General features: G+C 44.7%; 1 protein-coding gene across 17 annotated transcripts in view; it reads left to right on the top strand.

Annotated features, from left to right (window-relative positions):
• The window catches only part of ppfibp2b (PPFIA binding protein 2b), a 54,749-nt gene that overhangs the window by 20,799 nt on the left and 19,115 nt on the right, over positions 1-14,835 (top strand). For 12 of the 17 annotated variants that reach the window (XM_035156870.2, XM_035156868.2, XM_047339895.1 and 9 more), the window contains exons 4-6: positions 5,862-5,948; positions 8,815-8,928; positions 12,856-13,005. In XM_035156870.2, the coding sequence (XP_035012761.2) occupies positions 5,862-5,948; positions 8,815-8,928; positions 12,856-13,005 (351 nt within the window). Of the gene's footprint in view, positions 1-1,206; positions 1,885-5,861; positions 5,949-8,814; positions 8,929-12,240; positions 12,758-12,855; positions 13,006-14,835 lie in introns of those variants that run through there. The other 5 variants (XM_047339896.1, XM_035156869.2, XM_035156873.2 and 2 more) reach the window with 5 other exon arrangements.

Below are 14,835 nucleotides of genomic sequence, written 5' to 3'. Positions count from 1 at the left end.
CACACACACACACACACACACACACACACACACACACACACACACACACACACGCACACAGTCTCAGGATGCACACATGTAAACACAGGAAGCATCATGAGTGCACTATTGGCAGGAAGTAGAGATACCCTGTTACTGCCGCTGACCCAGACTCAGTTTCTAACGTGTCTTCGGATGATCCCGTGTTTCTGACTCAGCTGAAGATTTTAGGATTAGTGAGTTTTTTTTTTCTCGAAACTCTTGAAGAAGGATTTTCCAGCTCTACAGCAGCTACTTGGCCCGAGTGTCATCACCCTGAGGCTTAAAGCTGCTGGTAAACTTTTTATATCTCACGATGGGCCACTCATTTCATTTTCAGGTCAAATGTTAATTAGAATAACAGTAAGTTTGTGACCTATATGCTAGTTTTCAGCATTTAGATGTGTTTTATCTGAAATGTTAAACAGCAGCACAAAGTTTGGTTTCGCCTCTAGCGGGCAACGCAACAAGCTGTCAACACAACATGGAGACATTATCGTCCCGTTAAGGTGACATGCACCAGTAACATCATCCACTTCCTCCCATTGTACAAAAGTGAAGCTGAAATATCCCCGATATGGGCGCTGCCATCTTTGTGTGGAGGTCCCACCAATCATGAGTCAGTGTCAGCTGTCAATCAAGACGTTTCACCTGAACATGAACACTTGAACATACATCAGAGAACTGTGTGTTGATTTCACAACCAAGGGTCACATGCTCATTCAATTATACAAGGTGATATACGCTAATTATACCATCCAGTCTTTTCTCAAATTCTATCGTTAAGGAAGCATTTTTATTCTGTGCCACTAGGTGGCAGCGCAACAATCAAGGACATATGTCATGCATGGTGTGTGTGTGTGTGTGTGTGTGTGTGTGTGTGTGTGTGTGTGTGTGTGTGTGCGTGTGCGTGTGCATGAACCCATTCAGACAAAAATCACATGGACAATGGAAACCTGATCGCTCATGGGTTCAAACATAAATATAATCAGACACACACACACACACACACACACAGACACACACACACACACACACCACAGAGGGAGAGAGAGGGGGGGAGAGAGGTAGAGAAAGTCTCTCCCTCCTGCAGACAGTGTTTTGAAGTCTCCAGGCACTTTGACTGTAACTTCATTAAAACGCAGCACGAGTGAGGGGGAGAGGATCTGGCTCGGTTCATGTTTGTGTCGACATCACAGCCTGTTGCTGCTGCTTTGTTTGTGTGTCTGACATCAGATGCTGCTGATTCAGTGTGTGTTTGTGTGTGTGTGTGTCTCTGTGTCTGTGTGTGTGAGGGAGAGAACATGGTCTAAGGCTCAGACACAAACAGAAGACAGGGAACGAAGAAAAACAGCAAATCCTCCCACCACCACCCCCCCTTCCTCTCTGGGCTCGGCCATTTGGCCGTCAGACCGACCTCAGAGGGGGAGAGAGAGGAAAAGAAGAGGGGAGCGAGTCAGAAATAAAGACGGGAAGAAAAGAGAGAGAGAGAGAGACGAGAAAAAGAAGAGAGGAGCAGCCAGGGTGAGGAGGGGGAGGAAGAGGAATGAGTGTGTGATGAAAAGAAAGATAAGTGGCAAAGTGAGGGAATGTAAATAAGAGAGAGAGGGAGATAGGAGAGGGGGAGAGAGAGAGAGGGAGGGGGGGGGAGAGAGAGAGGCAGCAAAGAAGGGAAAGAGAGAAGTAGAAAACAGGGGGAGTTGTTAGAGATCGTAAAACTCCACAGCTGTGAACACTGCAGTCACACACACAGACACACACACATTGTGATAGAGTGGGACAGAAAGCTGGACGTCAGGGCAGCGATGGGCTGTGAGCATGGAGACTCCCATTGACTTCTACAGACACTTCTCCTGGCTCAAAAAGGTGAGTGTGACTCTGAGGGATTTTCTTCTTCTTCTTCTTCTTCTTCTTCTTCTTCTTCTTCTTCACACCGATGTGAGTTTTCTTCAGAATGGACAGAAGCTCAGAGTTTAAACTGGTCCTGATCTCCCAGTCCGATCTCCCACTGATGTCATTTGACTTCAACCCAAGAGCCGAGCTGCTTCTCAACGTGTTCTCATGTGTGTGTTTGGTCCAGGGATTACTCGTGTTGTGGGGACATTAATCTGTTCACACAATCACATTATGGGGACTTGTCTTCCTTATGGGGACAAAACGCAAGTCCCCTTAAAGGAAAGCATTGAATTTCAAGGTGGAGACATTCAGGTTTAGGTTCAGGTTCAGGTTCAGGTTAAGATTAGGATTAGGATTAGCCAAGTAGTTACCATGGTTAAGGTTAGTGTAAATCTCCTGGAAATCAATGTAAGTGAATGTAATGTCCTCTGAAGTCATGGAGACACGACTCTGTGTGTGTCTGTGTGTGTGTCACAAGAGCTGTGTTATCAGATTAAAAGCATTATCCCTCAGCTGATTGCTGTTGACAAAGCAGTGTGTGATAACGCAGGATTGAATCAGTGCGGATCATGAAATCCAGGCTGTTGTCCTGTGTGTGTGTGGTTTGTGTTGCGATGTCTTGGAATCCAAAGCAGATTATCGTCGATACACATCAGTGTCGCGACAAGTCTGAAATAATTAGGTTTAACGTCCTCGGAAAGGAATGTTGATTCCTGTTTTATTCAAAGACCTTTAAACTGACCTCAGATCATTCAATCGGATGCTTATAAGAGCTGTATGGGCGTTAAACAATCCTAAAACAGAGCATTGTGGGTAAAAATATCCTTTATTTTGCCACACGTAATAATTAATATCCATAAAAATGTCCATGTCCATGTCTCTTTTAATCTATATTAAATATATGCAACTTTGATTTCTTATTTTTCAGTTTCAGCCTAAAATTGAATACTTTTGCAAAAGATTCATATTTGTTCTTTACAGAAAGCACAACGTCTGTTATTGGTCACATGATTACAGATTTCAGTCTGCAACCAATAGAAATCCAGATCTAACCGGAGACACATCCAACCTGTTGTTTCTCTGTTCAGGGAAATCTGTTTTTTTTGCTGTAACTTGCTTCACGGCTACGACGCAGAACAACCAGCACGTTCATCCTGTGGTTGTTACCAGTGGCTCAGTGTGAACAGCTGTTTCCTCACCTTGTTGGAGCTACATATCAATTACCTATCAATCAAATACACACATGCTGAAACACCTACATGGAGATTCGTCCTGGACGTCACTGACTCACCTCAAGATTCACTTTACTCCCTCACTGCTGTTAATTGTCCGACTGTGGAGACCGAAGCTTGAACTGAAGCGGCCTTTCAATTGGATTTAGAAACATGGGGGGGGCGACTCGAGAGATCACTTAGCTGCCTGCTCAAATCAGATCAACACTCACATGAGAAGGAAATGTTGTTATTAGTTAATATTTTACTCTAAGTTATGTTTTAGATGCAGACGGTCCTTACAAGTATAACTGTGTCTCGTGAGAGGGGGAGGAGTTACGGTGGATACACATATGCTTCATATATACAGAGCGGTGGCTGCTCTTCTTCTGGGAGTCATTAAAAAGTAGGTGGTGTCCTGCGTGTAGTCATGCATTCTTCAGCACTGGGATCACACTGGACACAGTTCTGAATGCAATTGGTTCCATTGGCTCCACTGGCCAAAAGCGTTTGTTGTATAAAAGCTGCGCAGCCGGCGGGAAAAGTTCAAATATTCAAAGAATTCCCTTCATGCAAACGGCTTCACTCACAATTGAGTCGTGGTTTATCTTCGGCAGCTGTCACTCGTCGCCATGTGTGTGTATAATTTAATTTAAAACATTGGAAATGATTCAGAAAGTCACATGAAGACATATTGTTTATGATGGTATTTAAAAAAACAGAAGCATCCAAGATGTTTTGGCTTTATTCATAAAGGTCGGTGGTGGAAATGCATCGTAAACGTGTGTTTTCCGATGTAGAAACTCACCAGATTTGTTCTGGTGAGTCCGATTTCAAATACTTCCCAGTCACAGGAGGGAGGAGCCACAGCGAACACTGTACACGTTATTTATATTAGGAGTTAACTAAAGACTTTTGAACTCATTCCATACGGCTGCTTCTGACACTTTATCCAAATATGGTGTCAGCGAAGGTATATATTTACTCTCTCTTCACCTCACGCCTCCCTCCCTCCCTCTGTTTCCCTTTCTGTCTGTTCGGTTTACACTAAGTTAATAGGTTTAACGTGTCCATATGCTCAGTGTCAGATCCCCTGAACTCGCTGACCTCGGCTGCAGACGGATCGTCACGGATTACATGAAGATCTCAGGGTCTCGTGTCTGAGTGCTTCAGACGGTCAGAGATCAACGCTCCACGGCTGATTCTCAGTATTAAGATGCAGGTTTTAAAACCAAAACAATGAGCTGAAAGACACTAAACCTGCAGAGGAGGATGACGACTGTGAGGGAGAAAGTTTACCACAGACAAAGTTGATTGATTAAAGCTGGAGAGACGCTCGGAGTCCGAGATCTGTTCCAACATTTCAGTGGGTTCTTCCTTGTTTCATGTTCCATCCTTCCTCAAAAGTTCATGGAGAACGGTTCAGTAGTTTTTGCGTAATCCTGCAAACTAACAAACAAACACCAGTGAAAACATAACCTCCTTTTCAGAAGTAACTAGAGAAACTCAGTAGAGTGCAAACAATCATAAAATGTCTGTAAAAATACAGCAGGAGATTTTCCCTGGGAACAAACACTCAACAGGATAGTCTGACTTTTTATAAATGGAAAACCCCTCTGACGACACCATTCAAATGAGTTCTGCTTCCTGAGTTGTGGAAGACTCATAACTTTAATAGCTTTGGACTCTGAAACTGGCAAAAGACCTTCTGACCAAAAGGAAAAAAGCTCTTTCACAGAGTCTGCAGAAACAAAACAGATTTATATTTCTGGACAGAAGCGAATGCAGCTTTTACTCCTGTTCTACGGCTCTTATAGATAAATATAAGATATATAACACACGAGTTGTCTGAGATGAGGATATGGATTGAAAACCAGAACACAAGCCTCTGGAGCATGATGATAACTCACTGCCAGCGCCGGGTTATTTCTGGATAAATGGGAGTCAGATGAGTCAGATGGTCTTTAATAATGTGCATCTGCATCATGTGCTCGTGAAAAATCTGAATGTGAACAGCAGCCGCTCTGTGAGCCGCTGCTGCAGGAATCAGCTCCGACCCGTCCACGGAGCAAGAAGAGCGTCGATGCAGACGCTGCTTCGACCTTGAATCACTTTCACGCTGCTGCAGCGTTCACTTCATCGTCCGAGCTGCGTTCGATTCATCACCTGACAAACCTGTCGCTAACTTTTGGGGAGAATCTGTGACGGCACAAGCTTCCTCCATCGGGCCTGAAAAGATTAAAAGTCCTGGTTCCACTCAGGCTTGGATCAATATTTGTTTTTTAAGATTTAATGTGATTTATTGGATCTGAACCCTAAAACTTTAATAAGGTGAAAGAGACAGAATATTTGTTTAAATATCTGTAAATAACCAATTTAAAATAGGAAATTTCATGTTGCAAACATAATAGGATGAAACTAAATCACTGCTGGTACAGTCACATTTAAATGGAGTTTCTGTCGCCTCAGGGTTTCAATTACTCACAGTAATGATACATGATGAAATAATGACACATGACGTGTTCCTCAAACACAGCTCGATTAATCCAGGTCATTATTATGCAGCTGAAACAAAGTTGAGTTATGAATTCAGAACGACTTTTACTCATAACATCAGAAACCGGATCGTCAACAGATGAATCTGATCCGGTCGACTCTGCAGGAAGAGGAAGAGGAAGGATCAGGAGGAAACTAATGTGTTTCTGTGTCTTTGTGTCTTTGTGTCTTTGTGTCCAGGTGAACTTGTGTTCTCCAGTCAGCAATGAAACCTACCAGGACCGACTGCTCCGCCTAGAGGGGGACAAGGAGTCTCTGGTGCTGCAGGTAACAGAGAGTGTGTGTTTGACCTGTTTACACCCGAGTGACATTAAGATGGACTTGTACCTTGAGCCCTTTTAGAAATGTTGTTAAGTTCGACCTCCAGCTGCAGGTACGAACACTGAGTAAATCGTCTGCGATGGAAAATCAAAGCTCACGATTTACGTGCTCACACTGTAAAGTCCGATCGTTAAACCACGACCAAGAGTCCACCCAGCGCGACGTCACCCGTTGGTTTAAGAGCTGCTTTGACATTTTGTTCAGCGCCATTTTGGTTTTTCGAAACCAGAAGTGACCATAATTGGAGGAGCAGGGGGTGGAGCCTGACTTAGCGCTCAAGGAAGTTACACGCCCACCTACACGTGTCCACGCCCCCAATGCTTTATGGTCTGTTTGAGTCTAAATGGATCACAAAATGAAATGCTGTGTTGAAGAGATTGACGCCTCGTTTCTAAAGTAATCAATTGCTATTCAGCATCTTAAATAATGCATTTATCCTCCTTGTGGCCTCGTTGCCTAAAATTCTAAAGATAAAATCAGATCAGTCTTAGTTTGTCGCACGTCATGTTGGTCTATATCGTCGTCTGTCGACAGAAAAGACAAGAAAATACCCAAAGTCATAATTCCCCTGCCTCTGGATCAGATTCAGTGGAGTTTCCTCCTTCTCCTAAAACAAAAAGAGAAACACAGTAATCCTGCTGGTTTGTTTTATTTTGGACGTGGTGATCTGACTCCCTGCTGTGAGTCAATGAGCCGGGGATTTGCCGCACTGGGAAAAACAGCTCAGCTTCTTATCTGTAATCACAGGACCTTTCTGTTACTTCATAGCAGAACAAGCCCGGGCACCTCCGGAGCACGTGAGCCAGTGTTTACTGACGACTTTCCCAGTATCTCCCAGCACCGGTGCTGCCGCGGCAGCAGATGATGCACGTCGAGCTCCACTCGGTGTCGACAGGCTCAGCTCTGCTCTTAGATCACTTTAATAACTGGTTCATGGCGGCTGCGCTCGCCGTCTGTACATTCCTCCGACTTAAATCATCGATGTGTAACTCCTCCTCGAGTGTGTGTGTGTGTGTGTGTGTGTCTGTGTGTCTGTGTGTGTTTTATGCTCTGCCCCATGTGAGTGGATCTGTTAATGTTGAGTTAAAGTGCAACGCCCCCCCGGAGGACTCTGGTGCATATAGGTGTCGTAAAGTCCATTTCTCTCACACACACACACACACACACACACACACACACACACACACACACACACACACACACACACACACACACACACACACACCTACTAGTTACACATTCTTCACCAGACGTCAGCTTTGATTGGTTCATATCCGGGGTCGACCGGGACTTATTGTTCCTGGCAGGAGATCTAATTGGCTGTGGATGATTTCCGCCCCCCCCCCCTTCATGGTTCTTTTTCTCTTCACCTGCTTCTTATTTATGGGAGGTGTTGTCTTGCCTCAGTGTGTGTGTGTGTGTGTGTGTGTGTGTGTGTCTGTGTGTGTGTATAAACTCTCTTAGTGTTTAGTAACTCACTTCCTGTGGCCTCGTACAGAACTTACACCTCCATCTTTATTTGTGTAGCTCAGCAGCGGAGTACACAGAAGGTAAGGGAGTGTCTTTACTCACGTTCAGCTTCAGGACTTTGTATTTTATTATCTTTTAAATAGTTTTGTGCTGCTACAGCCTCTGATAAGTTTATAAATCATCAAATGAGAATCCTAAATCCTTAATTTGTCCAACTTTCCTCCACTTTTCTCTCTCTCGCTCCACTTCACCGCCTGTTTTCTGGTTCTCTGCATCACGTGGGTGACGTCACAGTATCACTGGTTATCGAGGGATAAGGCAAAGATGACGTCCCTGATTAAAATGCAGCAGAATCGTTGTCAGTTAGAAATGAGGTCGCACATGGGGGTGTTAAATGAAATCACAATTTTTTATACGATACGAGCAGACGAACAAACATTTATCGATCCGCTGGCAGCTGATATTAAATCCACAGCCAGAAACCTCAGTATCACATTAGATTCCCCCCCGAAATCTTCAAGTCTACGTCAATAACCTTATTAAATCTTTAAGAAATCTGTTATTATATTCACGTTGTCTTCTCACGCTTCGGCTGCTGCACTGCACTATACACACAGAGCAGTGAACCCAACTCTGTATTGATTTTAAGATTCTTTTAATAACTTTTAAATCTCTGCTCGGTCCGGTCCCCAGTTTCATAACAGGACCACTAACCTTGTTTAGATGAGAATTAGAAATCATGTTTACTTATTATTTGTCATTATAATCTTTAATGGACCTCGTTCTCCTGCGTCTTCACTCTGTCCCCTTGTTTTCTTCGGGATCTAGATTTTAAGATCACGTCGAGTCCGAAACGTTGCAGGAGATTTCTTTTGTTTTTCATTAATGCCACAGAGCTTCGCTGTGAGACAGGACCTGGCTGCAGGGGGACAATTTATTCTAAAGCTGAAGTGACGGACGATCGGATGCCGTCAGAGAGATTTGGCATAGTTGAGGAGAATGGGAGAGTTATAGTGTGTGTGTGTGTGTGTGTGTGTGTGTGTGTGTGTGTGTCTGTGTGTGTGTGTAGCAGGGGGTGGATGTGTTGTCACGGAGATTATAGTAAATGTGTTGGCACATTCTTGAGTGGCAGACTGCTGAGTAAATGTGTGTTGTCCTGGAGTTGAGGTATGTCAGGATGTGTGTGTGTGTGCGTGTTGTGTGTGTACATGTGTGTACGTGCATAATATTGGTGCAGAGTGTTTATACTGCATTTCTCATTAGTGTGTTTTTTGCTTGAGGTATAATCTGTCTCCTCATGTGAGTCGATGTCCTAACCGAGCACGACTGTGTCCCCCATCAGGTGAGCGTCCTGACCGACCAGGTGGAGGCGCAGGGCGAGAAAATCCGAGACCTAGAAAGTTCTCTGGAGGAACACCGGCAGAAACTGGCCTCCACTGAGGAGATGCTGCAACAGGTAACACACACAGACACACACACACACACACAGACACACACACACACACATGTATAAACTGTTGAAGTAGCTGTGGAGCAGCGGTTGATCGTTAGCTGCGAGTGAATAAATAAAGGAGCGGCTCAGTATTTCATGCAGAACATTTCATCTTGACTTTATAGTGACTCACTGGTTTGGAGGGTTCAACACAAACAACGAGAACAAACAGGAGCTCAACGTTATCGACTGTTTCTCCTCGTGTTGTGAGATTAGACAAAGTTTTCTCCCCCAAGAGAAGGTGACCTTTGCAGATAAAGAACAGCCTGTTGTTTCATTCTTTGAAACCTGTTCTCAGATCAAGATCCTTTTACGATAATGGAGGGGGGGGTTTTGGGGGGCCATTGTTATTTTGGGGGTCGGGGGGGGCTTCACAGTTAGTGGACCCCTGCCCTTGACTTCACTTCTGCCCGATGGCCAGTGTGAAACAGACCAAACGCGTTCAGGTCGTTCCAGTTGTTTGTCTTGACATCAGCGGTGAGACAAACCCACGAGCTCTGCCAGGCGGCGCACAACAACAACACAACTGTGTGTGTCTCAGAGAATCCGCCTCCTGTTCGGACGCCTCAACGGCATCTTTGTCCTCCTCGCCGTCAACAACACGGAGGAACAGGCCACAGCCTCAAAGTAAATTCCTCCTTTTTATCCAGCGGGTTTTTGGAATTGACTAATTTACTCAGACATGAAAAAACAGCAGAAATAGAAGCAAACATACTTTGCTTGTTTATAGGAAGGGACTTCTTGTCCTCTGTTGGTTGTAATTGAAAAACATCATTTGTCAATGAAGTCCTTTGCTTCAAAGCCACAAAAGCACAATTGTATTTGAGCCACAGTTGTTTTCAATATTTGAAACTGTGAGTTAATCTCCACCTGCTGCTTCCCCTGATCTTTACGACGCTTCATGACCAGCGACTGCAAGTGTGGAGGTTTTATTGGGCTTAACTTCCCTGATCTGCAGCTGTCGTGCTGAGGTGTGTGTGTGCTGTGTGTGTGTGTGTGTGTGTGTGTGTGTGTGTGTGTGTGTGTGTGTGTGTGTGTGAGTGTGTGTGTGTTTGTGTATCCTGAGATAATTCTATTCTTCCACTTTCACGTCCGTCTCGTGTTAGAAACCTCATCAACTCGCTTGTGGTGAATTTTCCGCACATTTTCCTGCTGTTTTCTCACCAAGTTCAGACAATGTTTGGGAGACTTCAGTGCAGGTCTGCATGAAATCACTTCTGGATTTGTGAGTCAGTTGTGATGTGTTCTCTCAAATCTTTTGTGTATCTGTCTTGAGTTTTACAAAGCTTTAGATTTCCTCCTGCTGCAGGAAATCCTCTTTTTGTGTCACTGTCTTTAGTGTGTGTTTGCGCGTTTGCGTGTTTGTGTGTTTGAGTGTTTATGTGTGTGTTCGGTGTGTGTGTGTGTGTGTGTGTGAGTGTGTGTGTGTGTGTGTGTGTGATAAAGACACACAGAGAGTCCACCCAGCCATGTAACATTATGTGTCAGTGCTTCAGGGCTGCTGCTGCTGCTACTTGCTGTGGGAACCACAACTAATCTAATAAGAAATAGTCCTGAGTCAGCGTGCACACACACACACACACACACACACATGCACACACATGCACACACATGCACACACATGCACAGCCGCACACACTATGTCATCATGCTAAAGGAGATCCACCCACACATGCAGTCATACAGTGACTAGATGTGCTGCTGTGCCTTAATATCCTTAACAACACACACACACACACACAAACACACAAACACACACACACACACACACACACACACACACACACAAATGTTTTGTTAACAGCTCAGAGGTGAAATCTAACACTGCTGTAATTTGATGTGTTGGACTTCACAGTGAAATAATTGGAATCCAGAGACAGATTGAAAGGAACAAATATTTTGTTCCTGAATAAAATGGAGTTTGTGAGGTTTGTAATTATTCGGGGCCAAACGAGCCAAGTCACTGATTATTGTCTTTGAAATTCCGAACTTTTTGAAAATAACTACAAGGACAATGTCGATCTGTGTGTCAGCGTGTAATACATTTATGGAAATCAGATTTTCTTTTGTGTCAATCATTTCTTCATTAATTAAATTTTGAAAAATCACATTCTCTGGATGCTGACGTCCAGATCTAAGCGTCCCATTTAACTCCGTCCACTTCTGGAGACGAGTGTAATCTCTTCACGGAAATCTATAAGTGCTGCCGAGCAGATCATCTGTCACGTGCTGCTCTTCGTAATTACAGCAAAGCAAATGTCCGACAGCTGAGCTGCGGGACGCGACCACACCATTCTGATAAATTACCTCTAAAGACCGCGGCTTAGCTGCAAGTGACACTGGCTGCTCCGGACTGACACTCAGCTGCCACAGCTAAGCAGATATCCAGTGTGTGTGTGTGTTTGTTTGTGTGTGTCTGTGTGTGTGTGTGTGTGTCCTGAGCTGCAGTTATTACTGAGTTATATCTGTCCGTCTGTGGCGGTGGTGTTGACACTGTGTTGATCGTATGATCTGTCCATTAGGTGGCTGTGATGGTTCCTCTGGGGTTGGACCATGGTAAATGGTCTGTTTAGCACTTTTCTGGTCCATAGGACACATTAGTGCACACGCAGCTAAAAGAGCGTGGCCACATGCGTCCCACGCCGCGTCGCTGATTGGATCTCGATTGCTTTCGCACCACAGACTTCCTCCTGAAAAATGAAGCTGAAGTATCCTGGAGAAGGACTTCGCCGTTCTGCGGCAGAGTCTGTGTAGTCGTGATCATGAAGTGGAGCTGCGGTATCGAGTCGGTCTCAGCTGCCAATCATGATGCTTCGCCCTGTTTTTATCATCCAGCCGTTAAAATAAAATGTTATGGATATATCTTCTGTTCCCTGAAGGAGAATAAACTGGTTCTGTCGTCCAACCTGTGAATAAAGATGGACGACACGTCTCCACTTCCTCCCACTGTATAAAAATGAAGCCAACATGTCTCAGGGACGGGCGCTGCCATCTTGATTGAGTGGATCCACAATATCGTGGTGCTGCCCACACACGCCCCTGACCAATCACGAGTCAGTCTCAGCTGTCAATCATGACGTCTCAGCTTGATTTTACATCATCAAATAACTAATTAACGCCAAATCAGAAACTATCTTTGAGAACAATTTAACTTAACGTGACTTTTTAGTTTGGTCCATGTCCCATCTGCTAACACGGAGGAGTCAGGGGTTTATAACCCAGACTGCAGCCAGCCACCAGGGGGCGATCAAGATGTTTTGGCCTTTTGAACCTGACTCGTCCTTGAACACTTTCACTAACGTTTCCTTTGGATCGTTCACCTGTAGCATCGTCACTTGCTTCAGTCAAAACAGACTAAATACTCTGTGTTAATGTTTTTGTCTCTTTTCCACCTGCATCTGAAACATTTTATCTCACAAAGGTTTGAGGCCTGAACAATAATCCAGCTTTAAGTTTGATGTTCAGGAAAGAAGAAGAAGAAGAAGAAGAAGAAGAAGAAGAAGAAGAAGAAGAAGAAGAAGAAGAAGTTGGCGTCAGACTTAATTTACATCAGGAAACGAAAGCAACCGTCAAACTGGGAGTTGGCAAATTGAGATGTTGCGTTGACTTTTAGATGCACTTTTCTTTTTCTCTGTCCCATTCCAAAGAGACATATTAATAGAGAGTGCGTGAGTGTGTGAGTGTGTGAGTGTGTGAGTGTGTGAGTGTGTATATTTAGCTCTGCGGGGTCTGGGCCCCCGGCCTGGTCTGCTCGCTCAGTGTGGGAACAACGTTGTACTGGGCTGATCTCTGTGTAGGTATCTGTGTGTGTGGAAGCTGCTCAACTCTTGTTTTCCACGACTCTAACTGTGTGTGTGTGTGTGTGTGTGTGTGTGTGTGTGTGCTCTCCAGGAGCTGATCAGCAGGACGTCTCTGGAGACTCAGAAGCTGGATCTGATGGACGAGGTGTCCTGCCTCAAACTGAAGCTGGTCGGCATGGAGGACACGCACACAGACACACAACCGCAAGATGCTGTGGACACAAAGCAGAACAAAGCCGAGGTATGGGACGTGTGTGTGTCTGTGTGTGTGTGTGTGTGTGTGTAATGCTGCTACACACTTAGCGGCTGCTTCTTCTCGCCTCTAGGGATTACTCCATGTTAGCAGATGGGACATGGGGTCAATGTCTTTTTAGTTAGGTCTTATCTCAAGTGTTTCTGATAAGTTTGGTTTTAATTCCTTATTTGATGCATTAACATCATGATTGACGGCTGAGACTGACTCACCATTGGTCGAGCACGCGTGGGGGGCGGGACCTCGATGCCCTGGCTCGTCACCATGACTCTGGCTCCAAATGACGTTAGACTTTCAGGACGGCAGCGTTTGTATCCAGGATGTTTTGTTTTCATTTTTGTACAATGGGAGGAAGTGGAGACGGGTCGTCCATCTTTATTCACAGTCATTGAAACCAACACTGGACCACCCACCTCCCTGAAGCACCGATAGCCAGCTCCGTCCTCTGCCAGCAGCTTAAACCTCTCACTCATTCAGTGTTTTAAACAAATTCAAAAGCACTGCCAGTTTTCTCTGGAAACTATTGTTGACAAAACCAATTCCAAGTTATCGCAGTTGTGGTATTTTAGTTTTGTTTTTTCCCGCCAAACCAGGTCCCACGTTCTCCTCCAGCTCCAGACTCTACAGTCAGAAGCAGAGAAGGCTGCAGACATCAACAGTCAGACAGGCAGACAGGCAGACAGGCAGACAGACAGACAGTCAGACAGACAGACAGGCAGACAGACAGACAGACAGACAGACAGACAGACAGTCATTAACAGAGTTCAACTTCAGATCAGACTCTATCCTCCGGGATTTAGTGAAATTAAGTCCAACTTCAGACGTTGAGCCTCAAACAACTTGTGAAGATTCATAAGTTGTTTGTACTCGATCACTGTATCGTCATCGTCACTGTTTCTTCCTCTGCTTTAAACAGCAACACATGATTCTTTCTTCTCTCTCAGTACGAGAACAATTACTTCATCCCGTCTGTTCTGGCATCACACGTGTACTGTAAAACTAAATTTAACTTTTAACAGTGCAACTACAGACATGAATACGAGTGTTCGCACCAGAAAAGTGCAGTTGAGCAGTCTTTGCTTGTCGTCTCCGGTTTCTTTGTGGGGACTTAGTTCATTGTGACACCCAGCTGCTCCCACTGCCACCGCAAGTGTGTGTGTCTGTGTGTGTCTGTGTGTGTGTTTTCTTCTAACACAAGGCACCCAGGGCTGTTCTTTCACTGAACAAACATGATACAGCATTTTATTTCTGCACACGCACATGGACGGAGTGAGATGAGCGTCAGTGGGAGACGACGGATAGAGAGAGAGACAGCGAGGAGAGGGCTTGACAGGAGAGAGAGAGAGAGAGAGAGGGAGGGAGGAGAGGAAAAGAGAGGATGAGAGACAGTGATGGACAGATTGAAAAATGAAAAATGACAAAATGTACCGTGGAAATATTCGTTTCTGTCGTGCAAGGCGTAAAATGAACAAGACAAACTTCACACTTCAGGACGCAGCTTTCAGTAAAACTCTGAATAACCAAAGTGTGATCCGACTCTTCTGGTCATGGTTGTTTTGCGTATTTATATTATCACAACAGTAAAACCAGTCTCTGTACTTCTGCTTTCTCGGAGCTGCATTTGCGAACCAAAGCAGCTCGAGGCCAAGAGCTGCAGCTCGGGAGCAGGGAATCTAAACACAAGCAATTTGAGTGGAAGCAAATCCAATCAACAAGTCCTGCTCTGAAACCGAAAGACTCTTGAATGAAGAGAGGGAAACAACGATATATTTTATTAGACTGATTTCTATGAATTCATGCAGATTAATTAGCTGCTGC

Source organism: Hippoglossus stenolepis, chromosome 5 (assembly GCF_022539355.2).
Source record: "Hippoglossus stenolepis isolate QCI-W04-F060 chromosome 5, HSTE1.2, whole genome shotgun sequence".
In the NCBI taxonomy this organism is placed as follows: Eukaryota; Metazoa; Chordata; class Actinopteri; order Pleuronectiformes; family Pleuronectidae; genus Hippoglossus; species Hippoglossus stenolepis.
The sequence above is the reverse complement of the archived record's forward strand: the minus strand, read 5'-3'. Positions and strand labels throughout refer to the sequence as shown.